Below are 25,205 nucleotides of genomic sequence, written 5' to 3'. Positions count from 1 at the left end.
CACTGTGCTCAAACATGAATGGCTACTGAAAATAAATAAATTCATTCATTCATTAATAATAATCATCTTTTAGCTTTCACAGAAATCAATCAGATCACTACAAACATGCCCAAATGGCTGGAAAAAGCCCAACTAAGCTGCTACTTTGCTCAAAAACTGCTTTTATGCCCAAGCTATTCAGAGATGTAAGCAATGCAACCACTTTTTTTACAAGCATTTTATCCACCAGCTTGCCAGGCTCCATATAAACACATTTTACTATTTCATAAAGTTTATATGCCAAGTTTTTGAAACATGAAGTGACAGGCTCTCAGTGGAATTTCTGCAGAGCTACAAGGTTCTTACTGCCTGCAGCCTCCTGAGACTGTAAATTGTCTATAAGAAGTAAGTAGCCAGATTTCTTTTCTTTTAGACAGGAATGCCTTCCAAATCTGAAGTACTGAAGCAGTCTCTATGATCAGCCAAAGAAAAATTCCTTAACATGAAGCTCAAAATCCCCATGTGATCAGCATATTGTAAATACAAATCACTGCTGGATTTCTGTTGCCAACACTGGGAAATGTTTCTCTCCATCCTCATGGACACCTTAAAGCTAAGAACTAATGCTAAATATCCTCCACCCCATGAAGATATGTTAGCTATTATCATAAGGAACTCACCTTATCTTCATGATTTAGATTGTTTTCTAAATTTGTTTTCTAACTTGTTCACACCTTATAATTCACCCAAGGTCCTGAAGTCATATAAAAGCAGCTGAGACTGAACTCTCCAATGCCATGAGAAGGAAAACCACAACCCAGCTTCCAAGCTTCAAGAAGTAACTGTACTATGTACCCACAAGTTTTATATTTGTGCCATATTACATTGCATTTCTACCTACCTACTGAATCTTTGCATGTATTTTATCAGTTAGTTTTCTTAAGGCTCAAGGTCTCCCTTTGATGATTCCCAGCTCAGACATTATCTTGTTATGTTTACATTTCCTTTGCCACTCATTTGCCTTTATATCACATTGACAACGATGATCATTAAGCAGATAAGTTAGAAACAGACATCAAATCTCTTTTTTTTTTTCATAAAACTGAGAACTCCAAAGGTCTGCCTCTTTTATGCTACTCTTACAATCAATAATTTTAGGATTACCATATTAAAAAAAAAAAACATTTAGCCAGCATTTTGGGTGGATTTATTACCCCTTCCTCTTATGGATATACAGTATAAATAAGTAAATAAATAATATATTTTTTAAAACCCAAGCACATGACCACTAAACCCACAAATACTAGAAGGGCTCGGTGGCAGCTACAATACACCAAAAGGCTTTAAAATTTCTTTTTCAAAGTTGGCCATGCTCTAATATTCTAAGGTTGCAGAACAAACCACTCAGACTCAGAGCTCCATTCCCAGCATCTGATCTACCACCTAAATTATTGTGCTACCTTCGCTGTTATCAATCACTTTGATACTACATCCTTTTAAATCTGAGTTTAAATTTTCAAGACACACATGAATGCAATTCACCCCTACATCAAAATCCCTGGACTTCTCTATTAATCCACCACAGCAGCCTTCCATAAACCACTTTCAAAACTTTATTTTGAAAATTGCCATTTATCCCTATTTATCCCTATTCAGGTTTTTTTTTTTTTCTTTTTCAAAGTTTCAGTTGCCTAGGATGGAGCCTATTACTCTTCGGCTTTGTAATAGAAAGATAGCACCTCTGATCTGCAAGTACATTTTAATCTAACTACCAAGACAGTTTTACAAATGCAGTCTGTGTTTGTGCACTATTCACATACCCCTGTGAAAATGCAATTGATGGTTCTTCTAGAAGAAAAGGGTTGTATTTGGAACCTGAACCATCATGGGAGCCTTACCCAGGCCTCAGGACTGCTCCTCTCCAACAGCTGCATCCCAGCTAAGCAATTCCAAATTGTTTGCCATCACTTTCTCCACCACAGTACAGTGACAATCCCATCTACAGGACACTTACCCCATGGTGCCAGCTGTATTTTCACCAGGGAAAAGAAAGAAGGCCTGCTTAAGCAACATACATCGGTTTCACGGCTGAATGGCCTCTCTGAATGTAGCCAGCAGCCAGGTACTAGGAGGCAGGGACAGGCATGGAGCTCTCGCATGGGAAACGAGGCCCGATGCAGACACACCTCCCGCACACCCTTGCGTTGGCACTGACAGAAGCTGCCAGCCCTGCCTGCAACGAGCCTGCCGGACACGCCGCCGAGCCAAGCCTGCCCGGCTCTGTGTTCAGCTGCGCACCGGGGCTGGGTCCAGACCAGGGACCACCACACTCCCCGGGGGCTTCCTGGCCCCGTCCGGTGCATCGGCCTGAACGGCAGAGCTCTGGAGAGGCGGTCGGTAGCCAGGTGCTGCTCGCATCAAACTCGCTCCTTCTCCAATCCCCTGGAAGTTCTCGGACCAGCATGTCAAAGCACGACCGCAGTCACACAAAGGGTGAAAGCGATCACCTGAAACCCGGTATGGAAACCAAAGGCGATCCGAACGACACAGCCTGCTGACACAGCACCCCTCGCCCGCTGCGCCGGTGGAGGGGGCAGTGCGGGACGCGCCACCCGGGCCTCGGCCACGATCCTCACCGCCTGCGGCGGAGCGCTGCCGCGTCCCACGGCCGCCAGGACGGCGGGCACACGCGGGAGACCGCCACAGCAGGGCGGCTGGCGCTGCCACCGGGCAGAGACGGGCGGTCGGGCTCGTCTGCCCCTCACGCCACGCCGGGGCTCGCCGAGCACCGACCCGCGCTCACACAGGCATCGCACCGCAGGGCCGCGGACCGCCCCCGCCGCAGGGCCGAGGCACCGGGGCCCGCTCCCGGCGCGGGCTGAGGGCTGCCTAGGCGGACTCCACGCTGTGGCCCCCGCCGGCTGCCAGAAACTTTCCGGAGAGAGGAGGGCGGGGGGAGGGGGGCAGAAGGGGGGCCCAGCCGGCCGTTGGCGGCGGGGCCCGGCGGCGCGGCGCGGCCCTTACCCGTCCTTGCGGCGGGCCTTGTAGACGTGCCCGTAGGTGCCTCTGCCCACTTTGCAGCCCTCATACTCGAACAGGTCCTCCACCCGCTCGCGCTCGGCCGCCAGCTTCGACTTGAACTCGTAGTCCATGTCTCGCCCATGGGCGGGGAGGGACGGGCAAGGGACGCGACGGCCGGATCAGCACCCCCGGCTGGCGGAGCCCCCTCCCGGCGCCGCCATTTCCGGGGCTCGGCGGGGGGCGGCGGGCGGGCGGGCAAAGCGGGCTGAGGGGGGCGGTTTGTTTTTGTTTTGGTTTGGGGCTTTTTGGCGGGGGAGGGGGTACGCTCCGCCGCCACCCGCTTCAACTCGGCTCCTCGCGGCGCGGCGCGGGGGATACCGGGAGTCGTAGTGCGGCTGCGGGCGCCAGCCCTGGCGCCACGGGCGGGACATGGTGGGGGCAGAACTACAACTCCCGGTACGCCCCAGACCACGCCGGCCAGGCGGCGTCGGCGCACTTGGCTCCCTGGAGACACCGAGCGTTTCAGCGGCCGCTGGGAACTTGCTGACTCTCCACATTGCGGGCAGCGACGGGAGCGCCGAGCGCAGCCAGGCTTGGCGTCTCTCGCTGGGCCGAAGGGAGGGAGGCCGCACGCCTCACCGCAGCCACAACCACACCGCACCTAACCCCGAACCGCGGGGCACCGAATAGTACGGCAACTTGTTTATCTCGCAAGCTGCCACTCAAGGCTCAGCCCCACCCAGTGCTGGATGCTGCTCTCTGATTGGTCGGACTCGCCCCGCCCTGCCGTGGCTGGGTCGCGGGGCGCCGCCGGCGGCTGCGGGCGGGATCCCGTAGTCGTCCCGCCCGACGCCGGCCGGGGTGAGGGCAGAGCCGGGGCCGGCGGCTGTTTCGAGACAGCGGCTCGAACCCGGAGTTTTGCCGCGTTAGGGAAGAGCTGCTGCTCGCCTGAGGGGCGGGGGCTCGGCTCCGGGAGTGGCGGCTGCCGCGTCCGGTGCTGTCAGCGCTAGGGCCCTGGCCCGCCCAGAGCAAACAGTTCGGCAGTAGAGCCGAGCCGAGACCCAGTTCCGGGCGCGCCGCTTCGGAGACGCCGAACGAGGAGCAGGCGGAGGAGCGAGAAGCTGGAGCAGGTGGCGACCAACCGGACGTCACCTTTGTGTGGCTGCAGGTCCATGTTGGAACGGGAATGCTCAGAAAGGGGCTGAGTGGAGCCAGGCGCTGCTAAATAAAATTGATTTTTCACAGGTTCACAGCGTCCGATTACAGCGCTTGCATTCAGATACCAACCCAGGCTTATCGCTGAGGCTTTCTGCTTCCATATGGCAGCAAAGCTCTCTCTGTTTAGCTCCAAGCGAAGAGAGCTTTAGGCAAACACGATGTTACTTTCGGAGTTCAAGCTAAATATTTTGAGATCATAGAATTATATGTCGTTCTCTCTCATTCAGAGCTTTCTTTATAAAGAGCATCACTTGAAGAGTATTTGCATTACGTAAGGACCCCACAGAGCTAACCAAACACTAAGGCCATACCTTGTCATACAAACAAGCAAGTAATAATCCCCACTTTCATGCTGAGTGTTCATCCTGAGTTTTTAAGTCAGCCGCAAGTGAAAAAACAAAATTAGAGAAGGGAAAAGTTAAAACCACACATCTCTGTTCATCACCTGCCTTGCCAGCTTTGGTTACCTAAATGGAAAAGTTTTTCCACTGCCTAACACACTGGGTGGGAGGGGTAGATGAGCTGATGAGAAGCTGTCATTGCTGACAGAGCAAAGGGAGGGGACCACTGCACTACAAGGTAAGGTACCTTATGTGATTACTAGTGCATAGTTAAGTAATGAGGTCCTAACCAGAAGTTTGTTTCCCAAGTAATGGCAGAAGGAGTGTAACCATTTTGAAGTGATTATTTCTTCCAGAAGGCAATAGATGATTCAGAATTTCCCTCCTGCTAGGTAGCTAACAACCAAAATTCTCAGAAAACTTCATCACTCCTTTACCAAAGTAATATTTTCCAGTGGACTACAAGTGCTTTTCTCTGCAGTTGCAGATACAGCTCTTTCTGAACAAGGCTCGATCATGAGCTGGCAAATTTCCTAAATACAGGAGAGAGAGAGGATCATTGATCTTTCAGAGTCAGCCTTAAAGATATTTGCTAAAATCAGAGCTATCAGTTCAGTTCTGCAAAGCTTCATATCTTTGGTCACCTAGTAATCAAAGACAACACCGAGAAGAAAGAGACACAGGCTTAAAAAGTTAAGCATCTAGCTACAGAAGGTTATGCTGCCCAGATGTAACCACCCAGTCCTAAAGTCATGCACAATAAGGACTACCTTGCTGTTGGCAATAATAAACTCTGCAACTGGTTGCCATTATCGTTTTTGACCAAAAATAAAAAAATAGCTGTTACTGCCCATTTTCATCACTAAGGCTTTTGTTTTATTTTCTTTCAGTTCCACCATAAAATACCAAGAATGCCTTCCAGCATAAACCATTGAGGTCCACAGCACAAGTGAGGGAGGGCTTACAGCACCCCTCATTATGGAAGCCCAGCTAGCCTGGCATTTGCAACCCATGGCAATTCTTTTCTACCCTGTACTCTACCCAGCTCCCCAGTGTTACAAGCAGCCATTTTAACTTTTCTTTGTAAACTGATTGTGCTTTGCCAGTGAATGTTTTGGCCCTCACGGCTGCTACTGGGAGGCTGTCCGAGAGAAACCTCTCTTAACAGCTGGAAGCCTTTTGAAAATTTCAAACTTACATTTCCCCCTGACCAGTCTGCGTCCATCTTTTCTTCCTGTGCAAATACTGCCCTGAAGTAGCCTCTCCTCTGTGTATCCCCTGCCAAAAGTATTTATAGAGAGCAATCTCATCCCCACACGGCTGTTACTTTGCTGAACTAAACCAGCCATGCTCTCCTTGTCCCCCTCGTGAGCCCCCACAGTGGAAACTGGACTGGTACAAAGCTGGTTATGGGAAATACAGAACGTGGTCTGTGCCCTGGTTTCTTCTCTTGTGACACAGCCCTGCTTCAAGTTTCTGAATCCTTACAGAAAAGCCATTGAAAGCATAGAAACAGCTAAGCAGCTACAAGTGTAGGCCAGCTCAGGGGCTGGTAAGAATAAGGATACTTTCTCATTTGATGAAAAAGTTTTATCGATCATAGAATCGTTTAGGTTGGAAAAGACTTTCAAGGTCATTGAGTCCAACCTTTAACCTTACTCTACAAGTATCCCCACTGAATCATATCCCCAGGTTCCACATCTGCACAGCTGTTAAACACATCCAGAGATGGTGACCCCACCACCTCCCTGCACAGCCTGTTCCACTGCCTGACAACCCTTTCACTCAAAAACTGATTTCAGCTTGTGGTTAAAAGATGGAAATGGGTTGTCTCTTCTTGGCTTTGGAGCACTTGGCAGGATTCCCTTTTCATAAAGGTGGAGAAAATTGTTTATGTGGGCACACAGTGTCAACCCTGCTGGAGAACAGCTGCCTGGAATCTCCTCTCCAGGTGGTTCCCAGGGGAGGAGAAGTTTCTGGCAGCCATTTAGAGAGCCAGGATGAATCTTCGAGTGGTGGTAAATGGGATGAGAGGAAAAAGGCACTACTATGGCATTTCCATTGCTCTTCCACATTAGCAGAATGGTTATGATACCAGTAATAAGTATTTAATAGCATTCACAGTTTTAAAAAGATGGTTTATTAATTGCATTCTTTTAAAATGTTTTATTCATTGTATTATTCCCTTCTTGTCAGAAGAGAAATGACTGGAGCATTTTTAATATGTCATGCCCTATCATTTGTTAATTGTGCTGATGCAGAAAGTCTGAGCAGCCCCACCAAAGAAAACAGAAAATGACAGGCTTGCAGATTGCAGGCAAGGCTCTTCCAGCCTGCCAGCCTAACTGAAGGTGCCAGGATGCTGCTGGTTAGAATCACCATTTCTTCCAAATCTCAAGTCACTGCAGTTCAGTAGTGCCCAGACTGTTGGAGAGGAAAGGTATTTCAGGCAAGCCTGAAAGAGAATACAACCAAAAGACAGGTAAGACTTGAATTTCTAAGGTAAAAGCGAAGAATTCGGTCTTTAACACTTCCAACATCAAGGAAGTGACACACAGAGACCATTTTTCTGCTTTACAGAGTGCTTTGCATGTAAACCATGCTGGTTTATTTTCTTTCCAGCTTGTCTTAACTTTGTTCCTTGGCTTGGAAAGCTCTGCCACAGACAGTCTCTTACAGGGCTCTATTTGTGTATTAGTGAGACCCCCAAAATGTTTGTTTTGTTTTTTTCTTTTTCTAATTTCTCTAGGCCACATCTGGAAGTAGTTGCACCTTTTTTAAAACTTCCTCTCTTTGTAAGCTTTTACTTGTTAATAGAGTGGGAAATTTTGGATTCTTAGGGATCAAGATGGCATTTTTCCAATCAATCTTGAGTGGAGTATTAATAAACACAAAGAGTGTTTACTTATGTCAGTTACATTTAAGCTGTTGTTGCTTCACTTCAGAGGAGAAGGATGCATCCCAGAAGTCTGAGGAATTAAAGCAGAGAAAATTCAGAATAAACAGAGGTCTCACGTGAACTGTAGTATCATCTCTACAGAAGTAGAGAAAAAAAAAACACAATAGTTTTATTCCAAAGAATCTAGAAACATATTTAGGAATTTCAAACATACCAGTGTGGGAGTGTGAAGAGCCTAATGAAAGTGGGACAGCACATCAGAGGAATTCTAATAGGGATTGGTTAGAAAGTCTTCCACTGGCTGTAAGTTCATGTGTTATCATTCCCAGTAAAACTGTGAATTTTTGGAATCTTTTAAGTCAGTTAACTTCTAAACACCTATAATAAAAGTATTAACATTATTTTACAGGTTTAGAAAATGAAGTGCATAACTAAGGGGATCTATCAACATTTTACAGTAAAATTAGCATGCTAGGAGTAGAAGATGGGAGTTCTGACTTCTGCTCTCATGATATAATTGTTTGGCTATCTCTGCGTTTGTGTTTTGGTTTGGGTTTGTTTTTTTTTTATAGTACTATAGTTCAAATAGTATTAAAATAGAAACCTTTTGCTGCTTTTTCTTGAGTATAATCCAGGAACCTGCTCTCAGAATAATCTATGCCACTTTTCACCATGTTTGGTTTTTTTCTGATAAAAAGAAAACCCTCACAGAAATCCCAAAAGCTCTTCCCTACCTTCTCTTTACAAACTGGCAAGATTGAAGAGTACCCTGACCAAAAAAAAACAAACAAACAAACAAAAAAAAATAAAAAAAAAACCACCCACACAAAACAAAGAAAAACAAACAAAAAAACCCCAACAAAACCCAAAAAACCCACAAGAGAATTGAGCATTCAGCAACTAAAAAACAATGGGATCTGGCAAAGTGAAAGTGAAATAATTTTGCATTGCGTGGTGTGTGCCTCAGTGCAGCACTGCACAGCTACGACTTAGCACTGATCCAGAAGGGTGGCCGTGGGTGTCTCTTTCTTAGTATATCCACTTACTCCCTGGGAACTGTGAAGCTTATTTCATTTTTTTGGGAGGGTACAACATGCAGTATAGTAGTGGGCTTGCTTTGGTTATGTCAGAAAACAAATACCAAGCAAAAAAAAGCCAGAGGATACTGTGAGCTAATGCCACTGTGTTCACGTCTGAGAGTCAGCATGAGAGCTGGTTTAGGGGACCAGCCAATATCTCCAGAAGTCGGAGTTGCAGAAAGCTTTGAATTCTAAAAATACAGAAGTTGCCTGTAATTACGGAGAAAGCATAAACTCTAATTCTGAATATAGCAGCCCAAAATGTCATACTTTGGAGCTACACAGGCAGTGTAAGTGAGTTTCCTTGGCTTTGGTGGTATACTTGAGTTCAGACTACCTGCGCTGTTGACATCCTCATTCCAGCACCACCATATTGCACCTACTCTATTTCCTTGCTGGTCATTAAAGTTTTCAGAAGCTAAAATAATTCTGAACTTCCCTGGAGAATCCACTGATCCACTCCATGAACTGGGAAAGATTAGTATGTAATGAAAAAGGAAGGATGTTTATTTATTTGTTCTCGATGCATACAAAGGAGAATACAGCAAAACTGCACTGTCTGATACCTGTCTGAAGTGAAATGCTTTCCCACAGGAGAAACAGAACTGTGTTCAACAGGTAACCTGAACTGTCTCAAGTTCCACTGTTACGTTTTCTACTGGATATAGTAAGTTTTATACCACATGCAATGTCAGAATCCATCCAAAGGACAAGTTAGGGCTACACAATAATATTCCATAATATTTCATTATATTTCACGTGTAGAACTATTCTACTTCAGTAGATTGTGATGCCCTATTACAAGTGCTTTCAACAACAAATGTTCAAAAAGGGTTGTAATACATTAGGTTTGGATAGGACACACAGGACAAGAAATAGCAATCTTAAGTTGTACCAAGTGAGATTTATATATAGGAAAACCTTTGAGTGCTAGATCCAGTAATGTAGTGAAATTGTCTGGAGATACTGTGCAATCATTACACTAAATGTCATTAGATATTTGGAAGAAAAGGTTAGCTAATTCTGTAGATAAGGTCACATTAATGTGATGAGGAGAGTGGTGGGAACTGTTGCTCTGTTACTCTATATGATTTAAGAGCAAGCCTCATTTCATGCACTAAGTCAGAAACTCAGAAGTCAAAACCTAAAAGACAGAAGTGAGCCACAAGTTTTCCTGACAGGAAGGTTATCCCACAAGGAGTCATACTTAAAATCTGAGCTGTTCACAGTTCATAAGTGAACTGGGAAAAGGAATGAGTGATGATGTGACAACATTTGAAGAGCATATCTAATGACTCAGATCTAAAGCTGACCGAAAAGTACTGCAGGAGGCTCCTGAGACGCTGCGTGAGTGGTAGTTGAACAGCAGTGTTCCAAAGTGCAGTGTAATGCATGAGGGTAAAACCAGACACAGTGATGAACTCTAAAAGCTAGGATCAGTCAGGAAAATGCCTTGAAGTCGCTGTAAGTAGTTCTCTGAACTGAAGTTCAGTGCTCCAAAGTAAACAGGCCAGGAAAGGTAAACTTTTGTAGGAAAAGGGTAAGATAACAAAGCATAAACCACACTGACACAGCACTGCACATGACTATGGTGCACTGCTCATGCACTGCTTCTGGTTCTAGTTCTGGGATAATCAAAACTCAGAAATATGAAATGGGAAAAGAATGGTACACAGATGCAAACACATTAGCAGCTATTGAACAGGATATTGCCTGTCTTAGTCTGCAGGACTCATTTTTCTGGAAGCTGGGAAGGGATCAGAAGGGATCCTTACTATCAGCCTGCCCTTTTCATTTTGTGCCAGATGAGCCTCTGGTCTCATCCACTACAGCCATTCTTATGGTCCTACAAGGAGAGGCTAAATACATTTAGATTTGTTGGCTGGGGGAATAAATGATTAGGAGGGTGATAAATGATAAGAAATAAAGTGATCCAAAAGACATAATTAATTCTGTGTCATTTGTGGCAATCGCATACCATGGTCCAGAGGGAACTTCCAGCTCAGGAATTTACTACAACACAGTCTGTTAGAAGCTAACAAGATGTACTAACAAAAGAAATGAGTGGTCCAAGAGCTGAATCTCTCCTGCCTGTGAAGGATTTTGAGCTTCCCAAAACTATGGAGGAATTAGATTTAGGAAAAACCTAAAAAGAATTAATATGCTGAGAGCCTCTCAATGTGTTACTGAAGTTCTGGTTTTCTTATTTCCACTCTAATTTTATTATTTCTTAACTCCATCTGTGCCTCAGTGGCAAAATCCTAAATTATCTAGATTCCAGAACTGTATTTACAGCCAAATAGGAAATGACAGCATCAGCTGCTGGCTCACTGTGCTGAAGAAGTTGAGCAACTCTGAATGTGAAAAGAAAGCCAGATGGTCTAATGAGAGCAAGAACCAGGAGTTCCATTGTCCTGCATGGATTTCTTTCTTTTTGTGATCAGGTTTTCTCTCTGGAACATGAGGCAGAATATTTCCCCATCTTTAGGAAAAGATTCGGATGAAAGTGTTGCTAAACCTGACAGTTAGCTTTACCAGCCATGTCTACCCATCAGTAAAGAATTTGCCACCCTTCAGTCAGCCTGAAAGAGTGAACTGACCAAAATCTTTGTATACCTCAGGCTATGATCTTGCCCCTACAACTCTATTATTATTATTATTATTATTATTATTATTATTATTATTATTATTATTCTAGGATAAATACCTGTTGTTAAGGCCACACACAGAAAAAATTAAGCACCGACTGTTGGAGCAAATATACTTTTCAAATACGTGCTGACAGACCTTGGATATTTTATTGTCAAATCTGTACAGTCCATCAAAATATCCGGAGGGTGAGGATGACTTTGGCCTCACAGGAGATGCAGAGACAAGAGTTGATGCAAGGTAAACATGGGGATGATGCATCCATAGACAATCACTACCAGCTCTCAATACAGAACCTGACTGCCCTGGCTGCTGAGGCATCTTATCATTACCTTCTGTGTTATCCTCACTCCAACTTTGCACACAGACAATCAGCAAAATTAAGGCATCAAAAGTATTAAATTAATGCCCCTAAACTGCAGTACTTTCAGCTCTCCTGTTAATGTTTCTTTGAAGGACACAGTGCCCTTGTTTCCCTGTGGCCTCTGATAGTGCATTGCATCTGCCTGGGGTGGGGTTAATTTTTATTGTGGCAGCCCTAGCCGTGCTGTGGTTTAGCTCTGTGACCAAAACAGTGCCAGTAACACACCACAGCAGCATTTCAGCTATTGCTGAGCAATGATTGCACAGCACCAAGGCCTCCTCTGTTTCCCACTTTGCCTCCACAGTGAGTAGGCTGATAGGAGCTGACCAAAGAGCCACTGCATAATGTCTTGCTCAGCAATAAAACTGGGGGGAGGGTTTGCAAAGTTGCCATTGCTTGCAGACTGGTTGGGCTGGTGGGAGGTGGTGAGTGAGTGCTTTTCCATCTCTTGTTTTCTTTCTCTTTCTTTTCTTTGCTTGACCTACCAAGATGTCTTTATCTTGACACATGCATATTTCTTGCTTTTGCCCTTTCAGTTCTCTCCCCCATCCCTCTTTAGGGGGAGTAAGCAAGCAGCTGGGTGGGTGTTTGGCTGCTGGCCAGGGTCAACCTGCCTCCCATAGGAAAGCTCTGAGGAGAAAATGAGAAGGAAGTAGGATGCATCTTGCCAGGCTATTTACTTTGCTATGGCTCTCATCCTCTACTCTGTATGTGGAAACTACCAAATCGCTATTGTTACAACTCAGTGGAAGAAGTCACAGTTAATTTTTCTCTTTCCCATCAACTGGTGGCAATAGATGAAGGCAGTATGGATCTGAAAAGGATGAACAGGCTGATAAGAGTTCTAAAGCCAAAGTTTCCTCATCTCCTTGGACCTAGCTCTGCTCTCCAGCAGAATGCTTACTAACAGCCTACAATGTCATTTTACAGAGCTTGCCCACTCCTTAGTGTGTGGAACTTGAGCTTTCATCTCTCATTTTCCTCAGTCTGAAGCTGTTGTGTGTCATTCTACACAGCCACAGTTTGACACCATGAAAGCCAAAACAAAAAAAATAAATCTCTGACTGAAGTTCCCATACCATTGGGTAACCCCATGGGAAAACAGGTTCCTCTGCTAACCCTGTGACTGCTGAGGAACTGCAGGAATTTGGATTCTAGGGCTGTGTGAGCTTTTCAGGACTGATAGCAAAACACATGGAAAGGTGGGGGGGGGGTGTGTGCTGTTTGTTGTATAATATCTGAGAGTAAGGAGACTCAAATTCTAGGGAATGAAACTGATACAGTCTTTAAATCAAACAGAACTGCAATAGTAACTTTAAGGAGCCATGTTTACCCCAAAGTCTGTTCCAAACCTCATTGTTACCGGTGAAAAAAACCCTACTTGGTATGTTTCAGCTCTTGTGTTTATAAAGTAGGAACAATAATATTTAGACATCCTTAACAGGACTGTGTCAAACCCAATCAGTAACTTTGGACACTGACTATTAACCATTATTTTATTGTTATTACTTTATTGTTGCAAAATGACAGCTGCCAGTGCAAATAAAACTTTCTTCATACAGCTGATTGAGTCCATCACTTGCTGTGTGTTCTTTGGTATGAGATAAAACACAAGGAGCTGTAACTTTAGCATGCTTGTTACAGACACAAGCATGCTCAAAAGAGAAATAACTCTGATATCAATGGCAATAAACAAGAGCAGCAGACTGGCATCACCTTGCCAAACAGTTCTGAGTGGTGAAATCCTGAACACTGAGGCTTATGAACTGGAATGCTGATGGAAACTGGAATGCATATGGAAAGTAAAGACAAACTAATACAAAGAAAAGTTGTTTCAATGGTGATTGTTGTACTGGTTGCACTAAGAATTCTTTTTGAGTGCCAAGCTCACTTCAGTCTGTTTAATTTTGATGTGTTGTTTTTGACTTGAGTCATTCCCAGGTAGAGATCACGTTATGCTGTTAAGAAGTGGCAGAAATGAAGTCCTGACTTTTTTCAGATCCTCATCCTGTTCTTTGCCCTTTGCCAGTGCCCACAGCTCAAGCTCTCTGCCCATCATAAATCTTCCCTTCCCCCCAGTGTTCACAGCTCCTTCCTTCTGCCTCCAAGCTACCAGCTGGGTGAGAACCAAAGGGATGTGGCTGCTTTGGAGCTAGGCATGTGCTGGCTGCCAGCAAACTAAACATAATAAATAACCTTTTAGCTTGGGCAACAGCCTCTCAGTCATGGTAGTGATTAGAAGGAAGCAGCCTTTCCTTCACTGAGCTGTTACATTTCATGAAACTTGGAGGAATTTCATGGCCTGAAGTTTTATATTTCTGCATCAAATGTAACTAAAATGAACCCAGGAGTTCAAAAGTTATCAGAGAGGGTCTGACAAGATAGGCAGGCAAAGAGCATTATCACCTCAACCCTGCTTCCTGAGGCTTATAATCACAGAGAAATACCCTTTGAATATACAACAGAGACAGTTGCCAGTAGTTTAAAAGCAAGTTTTGAGGCTGGAAGTATGCAAAATATTGGTCTCAGGAGGTTCCATACCATTTACAACATTGAAGAGAAATTCCCAAAGCCACTGAGTGGCATCACAGCAGAGGAACTACAGTTGTTTTGATTTAGTGAGGTTAACACAGAAATTAGTAGAGCAGGAGTGCATTTCAAGAGTCAGAACATATGTCCCCTATTAGGGACCTGATCTGGTCAGAGGTTTCCCTTGCCCATGGCAGGGGATTGGAACTAGATGATCTTTAAGATCCCTTTCCAACCCAAACCATTTTATGAATTTATGAATCTATGTCTCTTCTCCAGCAGTTAGGCATCATTTCCCAAGCATATTAAATTGTAGTTTGTTGTCAGAACCTGGGGGGTGTTATTTGTAAATTGAAAAAAACATATATATAAATAATAAATTTTAAAAAAGGATTTCTAGGTCCATCCTATACAACCCTGCTGAGTGAAAGATTTACATTGCCCTTAGGACTTCCAGCAGATGAAAGATCTTCCACAGATGAGAATCACATGCTCTGTATGTATGAGTGTATTTTCTGCCTCTATTAAGTTGTTGTTGCTTTTTTTTCCTCACATTTCCAACATCCTAGGCTGTATCCAACTTAAATTCAGATGCAAAAAGAACTGGTTTTGGCACAGTGCAGGCACTGGTTTTGGCACAGTGCAGCAAACATGATACCTGTTTAAAATTAAAGACTGATAAAACTGCATGCTTTCTTCTGTGTGTAATCTCTTTTCTTGGTTATCACTTCAATATTGGTACCACATGTCATCCTTATCCCTCCCAGAACACATTTAAAGCAGGGGGGGTGGAAGAAGCCAAACATCAGCTTCACCTTGATATGACTTTGGTGAAAAGAAGACAAAGACATGAGCTGAACTCAGTGGCATTACAAATTCATTTATTTCTGTCTATCACTGATTCAGATTTCATTGAAAGCACCAAAATGGTAGGAAAAAAAGCCACCTAGTGTCAAAAAAGACATTCCAGAGGGACTGAGTGCCTGCAAGCAACCTGGTAGTTATACCACTTCTGGATGGAGGGAAAACAGAGAATTAAATTTGGGAAATGGCTGATGAAAAATATGCAGTGACTCTAGCTCGTGTTGGCCAGGCAGCAGGGCACCCTGCAACAGAGCTAACAGAGAAGTTCTGAACATCTCTGTGAGAAACAACCTTGAAAAGGAAGATAAAAGATGGAGAAGAGACCTAGAATTTGAGGAATTCTGTTTACCAGCTCAGACTGCTCATGTATAAAAAGCAGCTGGACATGCTGTGCTGTGACCACTGTAGAGCTTTCAAGCAGGCCAAATCCCATAAAATCCCCTTCAGGAGCATTTTCCTACATACAGAAGCTATATGGACTTAATCCAAGCAATATTTAACTCAACAAGTTTGATTTTCTTGGTGTGTAGTTTCTCTTATATTGACTTAAAGCCATTTTAATGCTTTGTTTCTGACCATCCACTTAGATCACAAGCACAAATTAAGATTGCAAACAATTGCTCCATTCAGAGCTGTTGTTACTCCCCAGCCCTCCATCACTGACCTTTAGCAAAAGGCCACTTCCACCCACAGCTCTGCCAGCAGGCTCCAGGATGGGTGCCTTGGTGCCAGTGAGGCTGGTGAGCAACTGAGAAGCCAAGGAGAACCTACAGAGCAGATGTGGGTGGAGTAACCTGCTGCTGGATGGTGACAGGCACTGAGAACGTTGCACCTTCAGCTGTTCCAGCTGTGCTGGGAAGGGAGCAGCAGTCTGCTGCCCTGCTGATGGCTACACCAGGATAAACAGATCTAAACTTTGCTAAAACCTTGACTGCCCACAGCTTTGTGTACTGTAGAATCAGAGTGTACTGGGTTGGAGGGGACCTTGAAAGGTCATCTAGTCCAAATCCCCTGCAGCAAGCTGATATAAATATGTATATCTATCTATATATGTACCTGTGTATGTGTATATATATGTATATATATATGTGTGTGTCTATAGTCATGCATACATAATATTGATTTGAAAACACTGCTGCTAACCCCTTGTATAAAACCATTTCTAGCATTCTAAAGGACCTTTTCACTGATGTAAAAAAAAAAAAATCTCGAATACAATAAGGTATTTATTGTTTTGTCACTAATATAATAAGTTATTTATTACTTTATCTCTAATACAATAAGTTATTTATTAATTTATCTCTAATGCAATAATTTATTTGATCATAATCTACAGCAGGAAGTTGTGTTGCATCCTGAGACAATATGTAAGCACAAAAGAAGATGAATGTCTTCACTTATCTTTACCTACATCTTTTCTTTATCTATCATCTCACAAGACCATTTTAATTTATTCTTATCTAATTATAGTGTAATGTAAAATAGAGCATTTTTAAAGTAGTTCTAGGAGGCCTTTATTAGCTTAGTGCAGCAAAAGGACCACCAAAAAACCTCCTGATCAGGGCAGATGAAGCTGCAGCATAGCTGGGAGGGACAGGCTGTGAGTTATGATGTTGCTCCTGTGCTGTGTGGCATGGAGAGTGTCACACTGAGGGATGCTAATAGCTCTTAGCTGGAGCCAGGACTCCTCAATCCCCTTCTGTGGCATTTGCAAGGATAAATATCAAATGCACAAATAGATAACATTTACAATAATTCTATTTTATTTTTTAATGGTAAATTGCATTAAGAGGGGTAGGGCTGCTTTACCTGCTTGGATTCTTCTGTCTCTGCACTCACTCTGTGGGTGTGCTTTACAGCACTATTGCATGCTATCAGTTTTATAGCTGGTGAATTATTGCCTGAAGTGTAACCTTCAGGTGCAGTTTAGCACCACACCTTCCATGTGCTTACCTGTCACAAGGCTCTGCTCTTCCCTTCCACTTCACCTGAATCACAAAATCCTCAGAAATGACCATCCTGCTGCCTGGAGGGGGTTGTAAAGCTATAAACACACTCAGCAGGCTCAGAAATGATACTTGCAGGCAGGTAATGTGCCTGTGGCTGCCCAGTGACCAACTAATCCCACACTGTGGCAAGTCCCTAACAGACAGAACTGAAGGAGGGAGCTGGGGTTGTTCAGCCTGGGGAAGAGAAGGCTCTGGGCAGACCTAATAGCAGCCTGCCAGTACCTGAAGGGGGCTACAAGAAGGCTGCAGAGGGACTGTTTGCAAAGGCCTGCAGGGATAGGATGAGGGACAATGGTTTGAAATTAGAGGAGATTTAGATTGGATGTTAGGAACAAGTTCTGCACCATGAGGGTGGTGGAACACTGGAACAGGTTGCCTAGGAAGGTAGTTGAGGCCCCATCCCTGGAGATATTCAAGGTCAGACTCAACAAGCTCTGAGCAACCTGATCTAGTGGAGGATGTCCCTGCTGACTGCACACAGGCTGGACCAGATGACCTTTGGAGGTTCCTTCCAACACAAACCATTCTATGATTCTGTGACAGTCTTCCCAAAGGCAGTGTCAGAGTTAGAGACTCCAGAAGTGACTTAATACTTGGTAGAAGCTCCACCTAGGCACAATACACATCTTAGGAATGTAAATATTGTGCGGCACTCTGATCCTGGTAGGAGGTTCCTTCTTTGTAATCTTATAGCAAACCCAAATCAAATAATTTTATCCTGTGGGACAGTTTTATCTCGCAAATAGCAAACTCAGATAACTTTCTTAGTCAGAGGATTTGAAGCTTAAGGCATTCTGAAAGCTTCATTATAATTATAATTATTATATATATATATAAAATGAGTCTGTAAATAAAAAATAGCAAGCCCAGCATACGTAGGCAAGAAGCTTGATTCCTTGACTCAAACAATTCTGATACAGCATTAAAAAAAAAAAAATAGATGACACATAAGCAAGATGGTACATTAAGACATGAATCTATCTACTTTTTCTAGCCAAGGGTTCAGTTTACTGGAATTAAACCATTTTGACAGATAGGTACCAAAAAGATGTGGCAGGAGCTGGTACCCTGATAAACGATGGCATATTGTGCAAGGGTGTCCTAGAGGAGAGGCAAATTCTGGGACTGCACACTGACAGACATAATAATTATTTAATCTTGCTGGAGCTGATGGCATTACTGATACCCTTCCCAGTTTTCCCTTCAGAATGACCTTGTGCAATAGAGAGAGTTTGATGGTGTGGTGGGTTGAAAATTCCCCCCAACATTAAATTGCCAGACTAGCTCAGCTGGAAGCAAATGAAGCTGTATTTACAAGCAAACCTACAATCTAGAATGAAATGCAATGAATATGTACAAAAATATACAATATTTACAGGTATTTACAATTGATAAACAACACAAGAACCCCCCTGGACAAAACCAGGGGGGCTAATAGCTTCCCCTTCCCTGCTCTCTACCCTCCCCCTGTACACAAGGGACAAGATAAAGAGCAGAGAGTTATTTGTTGAGATACTCATCCACAACAAAGAAAACAGCAGAAGGACAAGTTAGTATCTGCCAGAGCGAGGAAGCTGAAAAGAGAGCAAGAAAGTTAGTCTAAACCAACTTTGTTAGTAGCCTACCCAATGGGATTGTTATCATTCTTTTCCTTTTTACATCCAATGGTGACTTATTTACATTCTACCACTTTCTGCTGGAGATCTGTGGAAAATTTTCCAGGCACAGCCTGAAACCACCACAGATGGGGAAAGTGCACATCTTCTCAGCTCAGGAATCCAAAACCCACGAGAAGGACTCTGAAGACAAACTACCCCTGAGGCAAACCTCCAGTGCTTCCTGTTAGAAGCCAGGACACAAAGACGACTTGACTTCCACCCTGACTCGGAAAGGGTCTGACAAAACACATCTCCACGCTGGGCTGCAGCTCCCTGCAAGCAGAGCACTCGGTACCCTGGCTGGGTTAGGCTGCAGCAGATCCCATTGTTGCTCACTCACTTCCGGAGGAGAGGCCACCTTGCACCATCATCCTTGTTGATAGAAAATCAGGGAGTGGTATATCCCTCTTCTTCAAAACAGATGAGCTCAGCTCCTGGCACAGAGCGTTTCATCTGCGTTTCTCACTGCCCTGACTTCAAGCAGATCAGTATGTGGCTGTGCTGCGCCGGGGACCGCAGACCATCAGCCTTCACACCATCTGGGTGAGATGCCTGTCTGCTCCTGCTGCTGCATCGATGCAGGAAATGCAGGAATGCTCACTCAGCTGCTCCCAGGTGTGTCCCTGACAGATGTAAATACCTTGCAGCCATTTGCATAGAGCCTCCTATGCTGCCAGCACAGGGAGCTCCGTGCCCCAGGAGGGCTAAGCAAACCCTCTGCTCAGAGCATCGTATCTGGGCACAAGCTCTGCTGTTCCTTGAAAGAAGTTCTGTTGGAGGTAGGGTGTGACAGGAGGACTGACATTTAACTGACACACTTCAGGTGTTTGGCAGCCAGTTGTGAACTCCAGAGATTTAGCATGAGATCCAGAGAATAAAGAGTTTATTGTCTCTGTAGATTTTGGACCCAATGTGACACCTAAGATGTGGGCAGATGTGGTTTCAACCTTTGTATAGTCCCCTGTTACCAGCTGCAATTCTATGGTAAAATTAACCACTTTAGTCTCACAATAACAATGGTATTTGTATATTATGTTTATTCCACTGTCTTATGTACTAATAATCATCATAAGTGTGGTGTTTTGGGGTTTATTTTCTACTGGTGTTTTCCATGAGATGCATTTGTGTCATTTAAAAAAATCAACAGCTGTACAATCTTCAGATTGCCTCATCTGTTGCAGCACTGTAACACCAAACTAGGTGTTGGAAGTAAAATGTTAAGCCGCCCAAAGCCACCACAGTTAATCATATTTAACACCTGACTAAACTGGGCTCACCCAGAGCTTTTGGTAGGATTGGGAATAACCAATCCTGCTCAAGTATTTCTGTGGTAGTATGACAGAGGCCATTACTAGCTGCACTGTCTGTTAAAGCTGGAGGTAATTTCAGAAGCCAAAGGCCCTGTTCAAGTTTAGGAATATTTTGTGCCTCATTTTTTCCAGTGCAGCAGGTTTTGGAAGAGACTACCTTTTATTTATTTTTTTTTTAATTCTATGACCTACAGACAGACTGACTATTGATCATAAATCTATTTGCTTTAATTAATATATCCTCATGAGCAGCATGGAAGAGGAGACTGCAGAGAGCACGCTCTGCTGCTCAACCTTCAGAGTGATGCCACAGCCCTGAGTTGCTTTTTATTAATTCTCTTGAGCCTGTAAAGAAAATGTGCATCCTCTACCACAATTCAGGGGTTGCTTTTGTCATGTTTAACCCTATTTCCACTACCAGGCTGAGGTGAAAAAAAAACTCAGCTTGAGTGTTGCATGAAAAATATAATCTACCCCAAGCCACTCACACTTGAAATGGAACAAAAGGGCCACCTCTGAAGAGCAAGCAGAGAGCAGTGTGGAAATACAGGGGTTCTTTGAAACAGGGTGGAGGAGTACAGCAAGGAAAGGGCACAGGAGCTGAAGGATGTCCTACTCCATTTTTCTGTAGAAGCTGTGCTTTTCCCTTTGTGGCAGTACTTGAACTTGCTTTTTTCCCCCTTCCTTTTAAAAGGAACAGCCTTTTCTTCTGTGGCTTAGCATAACAAAGGAATAGGCTTTTAACTGTAGCTTGCTTTTCTTTGGCTTTAGGGCAAGGGAAAATTCTGATTTTCTCTGAGTGTATATTTTACCCATAGCAAAATGTTGGGGTTTTATTCCCCTGGTAACACTCCACATAACTTTCTCAGGTTTCCGTGCTTTCCTTGTCTTCACTCCATGAAGATGTGCCCTTGGATCTTCCCAGTATACATGGTTGGGAACCTGCAGCTGGGCCTTTGTCACTGCTGGAGACATTATGGTGGCATAGCCACTGCTTCCTGTACTCAGTTTCACTCTGACCATACTGTCCCAGTGCTCATACTTTAAGGTTCTCTCTATCAGTTTCCCCTTCCATAGGACTCACAGGCAATCCCTGGCAGGTTAGCATTGCTGCAGACATGCCAGTTACCTGAGCAAGCTGTCTGGAAGCAGACAGCCCCTTTGCCTGGTATCTGAAAGACCTTCCCGCAGTGAAAGAAATCTTAGGAATCTCCAAATTCCTTCTCCTTCCCATGACTGAGCCAATCTAACAATCTGTCCTTTCACAGAGGGTCCAGAAAAACACAGCCTGGTGAAGGACTGATGCAGATTAAGGAGGAAAAGGGATTTAACAAGGTGTAATACACTTCCAGAGACTCTTTATTCCACAGAGAGTGCTGACCAGCAGCATACACAGTAGAGGGACAACATCCTGGGGAGATCACAGGGAAAATCCTGTTGCTGAAAACCAATATTCCTCAAGAAAAACAGAAGGCAGATAGGTGCATCTGTTATCAATCAGCTCCTTAGAGAACAAGTTCAGGAGTCATGGAGGAACAGAAACAAGCCTTCCCTCAGGCTCAAATTCCTCCTTGGAATTTCTCAAATGTCCATGGCTGCAGAGCTGTAATTCCTGGTTCACCCTGTGAGCAGCAAGCTATTTCCAGCCTCTTCACCAGCTTGACAGCCCAGCAAAAATGTGACTACCTGTCCAAGAACCATACTGGCTAGCTAGGAAAGGACACACCTTAGCAGGACATTAACAGGTTTAGCCTATTAAGCTAACCAAACCACAAAGCATTGTTCAGTTCCTGCTCAGGGAGGTACTCAGGCATTCATTTTTGTTTGTTTGCTTTCAATAAGCATATTGGAATTACAGGATTAAATTCCTGCAGAGTTGTCTGTAGTACCAATTCAGCTTTTCTCCCTGAGACTGTGAAACTGCAGGGTACCTTACCATACACTGAGTGATTATATGCCAATGCTAATGCTAAAATCAAACCCCAGCAGTTTCCTTAATATAAGAGTGGGTCTGCTTTGTAGTGACAATGCTGACTGCATAGCAAAAGTTTCTGTAACAGCACTTGAATTTAAAGCTTGAGCACAAATCCTGCTACAACACTCCAGTCCTTAGGGTCCCCACTTCTGGCTCCCAGCTCCCTCCTTATTCCTAGCTGCCTCAGGTATCCAGGCACCTTATCTCTAATTCCAGGCAGCCCATTTGTCCTCCCTGAATTAAAGCAGGCAATGTGGTTCCTGGCACTTGCTGCTGTGACATCATGTTCCCCTGGCAGTTCTTGCAAGGACAGTGGGGCCTGAAGTGATAAACCACAGGGAGAATCCACATTACTATTCTGGTTTGGAAGGCCTTACGTTGTGCAGATCCATCCCCAGAGGTGTGCTTTGCAATCAAGAACAGGACCTTCCAGAAGTACCCTGCTGTATGTTCTCTTTGTTTTCAAAGTGTGCTCTTGTGCTCCTGGACGTTTCCAAGCTCTGCCTCCCCTTCTGGATTCTGACCTCCAGGGGAGGAGAATTCAGCAATGAATGTAGTTAATTTGAAACTGATCATTGTTTCTATGGTCAATAATGGGAAAAGTGACAATCAGCAAACAGCCCTCCTGAGAGCACAGCTCCAGAAGGACCTAATGCTTCCCTTAACCAAACAATGCATTGTAAGTAACTGGATGTTTGCCTACTCAACCTGCCACGCTGCTGCTAAGCTTTCCCTAACACTTAAAGCGGGGCTTAAAAACCCTGAATTAAAGCACACAGCAGGCAGTTACAAGAGGGTGCTTATTTCACTCAGACTAGGATTAATAGGATGTCTTACTTGTGGGGTTTAAGTAAGTTATCCCAAGTCACCTTGCATTTGCTGAACCAAATGCTGAATCTCTTCCTTTTGGTTTCTGCATTTGGGAAGCAAGAGCTAAATTTCGATATTCACACTTCAGTAAAACACAGTCAGAGAAAAATGTTTCCTGTAAGTCCCAAGTGCCTTCCTTCATCCAAGCTTTACACCATGGGCAAAAGTGCCCATTTGTATTCAGAGGATTATAGACTCAGGATGCATCCAACCTATTTCCCTACCACAACCTCGTCATCCCCTGCTTCAGATTCCTCTGTTCCCCAGGCACCACCCTGATTCATAATCTCAGGAAAGTAGGAGATGCTTGATGATCTTGCAGACCTGCATGACAACTGTTTTCCCTGTGGATTTTCCAGCACAGCTGACTGCCCACTCTCTGGTGTGGTGCAGGCCAGTGTTGCTCACTTCCAGAGTGTGAAAGTTATTTGCTTATCTGTCATCAGAGTGGCTCTCACTCTGGAGTCTCTTTGAAGAAGCCCAGAGCCAGTACGTCTTCAGCATGCAGTTTCATTTATGTGGCTTCCTTCACTCTGAATTTCTTCATCTGCTACTAGTCACCCAAACCCTTCAACACGCAATTTCACCTTCTGATGTGGCTTTTTAGCCCCAGAAACATTATTCCATAGCATGGAGTTATTTCTTCCTCCTCCCCAGAATGTCATCATTCTTGTCCTATTACTAATTAGCATTTTAGAAGGGCTTGCTTAAGTTCCCCATATATGAGAGATAGGTAAAGCAGAAATGTAAGGTGTGTTGCCTCTCTCAGCTCTCATGCCCATGGCAGAGAGAAAATTGCAAAGTGTGGAATTAAACGGGGGGAAAAAAGGAACTGTATTTTAGAATGTTCAATGGAGAACTGTGGGAAACTGATTCTGCTGTCTTGACACTTGGGGAAAAAAATCTGCAGAAGAGTGCAGTGCAAGCTAGCACAGAGAGACCTCCTCACATTTTGCTGTGGCTCCACCCAGTGCAACCACACTTGGTGAGGCTGGGTTGTGTCAGGCTGAGCAGGTCCACACCAATGTTGCAGAGTCAGCTGCTGCAGGCTGCCAGCATGCTTTCTCAGGTAGTCACATCTTTAAACCCTGGGCCTGCCAGTTGCTCTGCTTTGACTCCAAGTCTAGAGAAACCAGCTCAGATGCTTCACATCAGTGCTGCAGACATCTGAAGTTAGGTAGTAAAAATTCCAGTGATGATGCTGTAAAGATGGAAGACAAATGCTCTCAGATCAGTGTTCAGCAGGGGTCTTTGTTGCCAGTCCTTAAAAATTTTCCGAGAAACTTAATAATATTTTCCCTCCAGTAAAGATGCATCAATCTTTCAGTCCCTGAAACAGAAGGCCTGCTTTTGTGCAGCCATTTCATGCAGCATTCATGCACAATTCTTAGCAGTTTGAATAAATTATGTGAATAATTTAATATTCCATAGATTATGATTTATTACAACACAGTTTGTGATGTTCCTCAGAACGTGCCCTGGAACTGTTGCTGTTGCAGCACAGGCAGTTCAGTTCCCTGCTCACTCTTCCCAGACCTGCCATGGAGTTTCACTGTCACCCTTTTTCCTACTCTTCCAGTAGAACAAGAAGACTCTTTGGTGTACCCAGAAAATGTAATGAACCCTTGTCTAAAACAGTTCAGGTGATTCATGTCCCAAACCTACCAGTCCTCCTACACTGACCAAGGGAAGCCCTGGGTGACACATCTTAGTTATCAGCATCTGCATTGCACATGTAAAACTTACACAAGAGTAATTTCCCTGGTGGTGTCTGTCATTGCCTCAGACATTTCACAGCAAAAATGAAACATTACACCTTCCAGAGAGCTCAGATGCTTGGGTTTTGAAAGCCAAGAAAGAACCTGAAAGTTCTTTGACCAGAAGAAATTGTTGATCAGCCTTTTCATGAATCTTTTTGCCACAGAGTGATTAACATCTTAAAGCTGTCCACAAAGTAGATACACAGAGAAAGACTTTCGAAGTAGATGCACACAGGAAGAATTTAGAAGTAGATGCACACAGGAAGAAATTAGAAGAATGCACACAAAAGAATTCAGAAGGTGCTGAGATCTGGAGCAGATGATCTGAGGCAGAGGAACAGGCAAAACTTGGAGAGAACTTACTGAGGGTCTATAGAAGGAATATTTTCTAGTTTTCTGTGTAAAATTCAGTATGGAATGTTTCTCAGACTGAAACATATCCTGTTCTAGGCTAGACTATTAAACTGAGAAAGTAGTCAAACTTCCTCACTCTTGCAGTCCTGTCAAATGACACAGTGTCAGCATGCTGAACTCCATTATTTTCCTGACATAAACAGATCTGGATGTAAAGACAGGTAAACAAGTTCTTATATTACCTGTCTAAATCTGGCCATTTCCCTTCTAAAACTGGAGACTGAGGAGATTGTCTGAATTACCTTCTGGCTCTCAGTTACAGGCAT

At 44.1% G+C, this 25,205-nt stretch overlaps 1 protein-coding gene across 2 annotated transcripts in view; it reads right to left on the bottom strand.

The window, feature by feature from the left end:
* The window catches only part of CDK19 (cyclin dependent kinase 19), an 82,350-nt gene extending 79,219 nt beyond the window's left edge, over window positions 1–3,131 (bottom strand). For both annotated transcript variants that reach the window (XM_054393007.1, XM_054393008.1), the window contains exon 1: window positions 3,004–3,131. In XM_054393007.1, coding sequence (XP_054248982.1) covers window positions 3,004–3,131 — 128 coding nt within the window. The remainder of the gene's footprint in view (window positions 1–3,003) is intronic.
* Window positions 3,132–25,205: the final 22,074 nt, after the last annotated feature.

This window comes from Indicator indicator, chromosome 27 (assembly GCF_027791375.1).
Source record: "Indicator indicator isolate 239-I01 chromosome 27, UM_Iind_1.1, whole genome shotgun sequence".
Classification (NCBI taxonomy): Eukaryota; Metazoa; Chordata; class Aves; order Piciformes; family Indicatoridae; genus Indicator; species Indicator indicator.
Note: the sequence above shows the minus strand (reverse complement) of the source record. Positions and strands in the feature narration are given on the sequence as shown.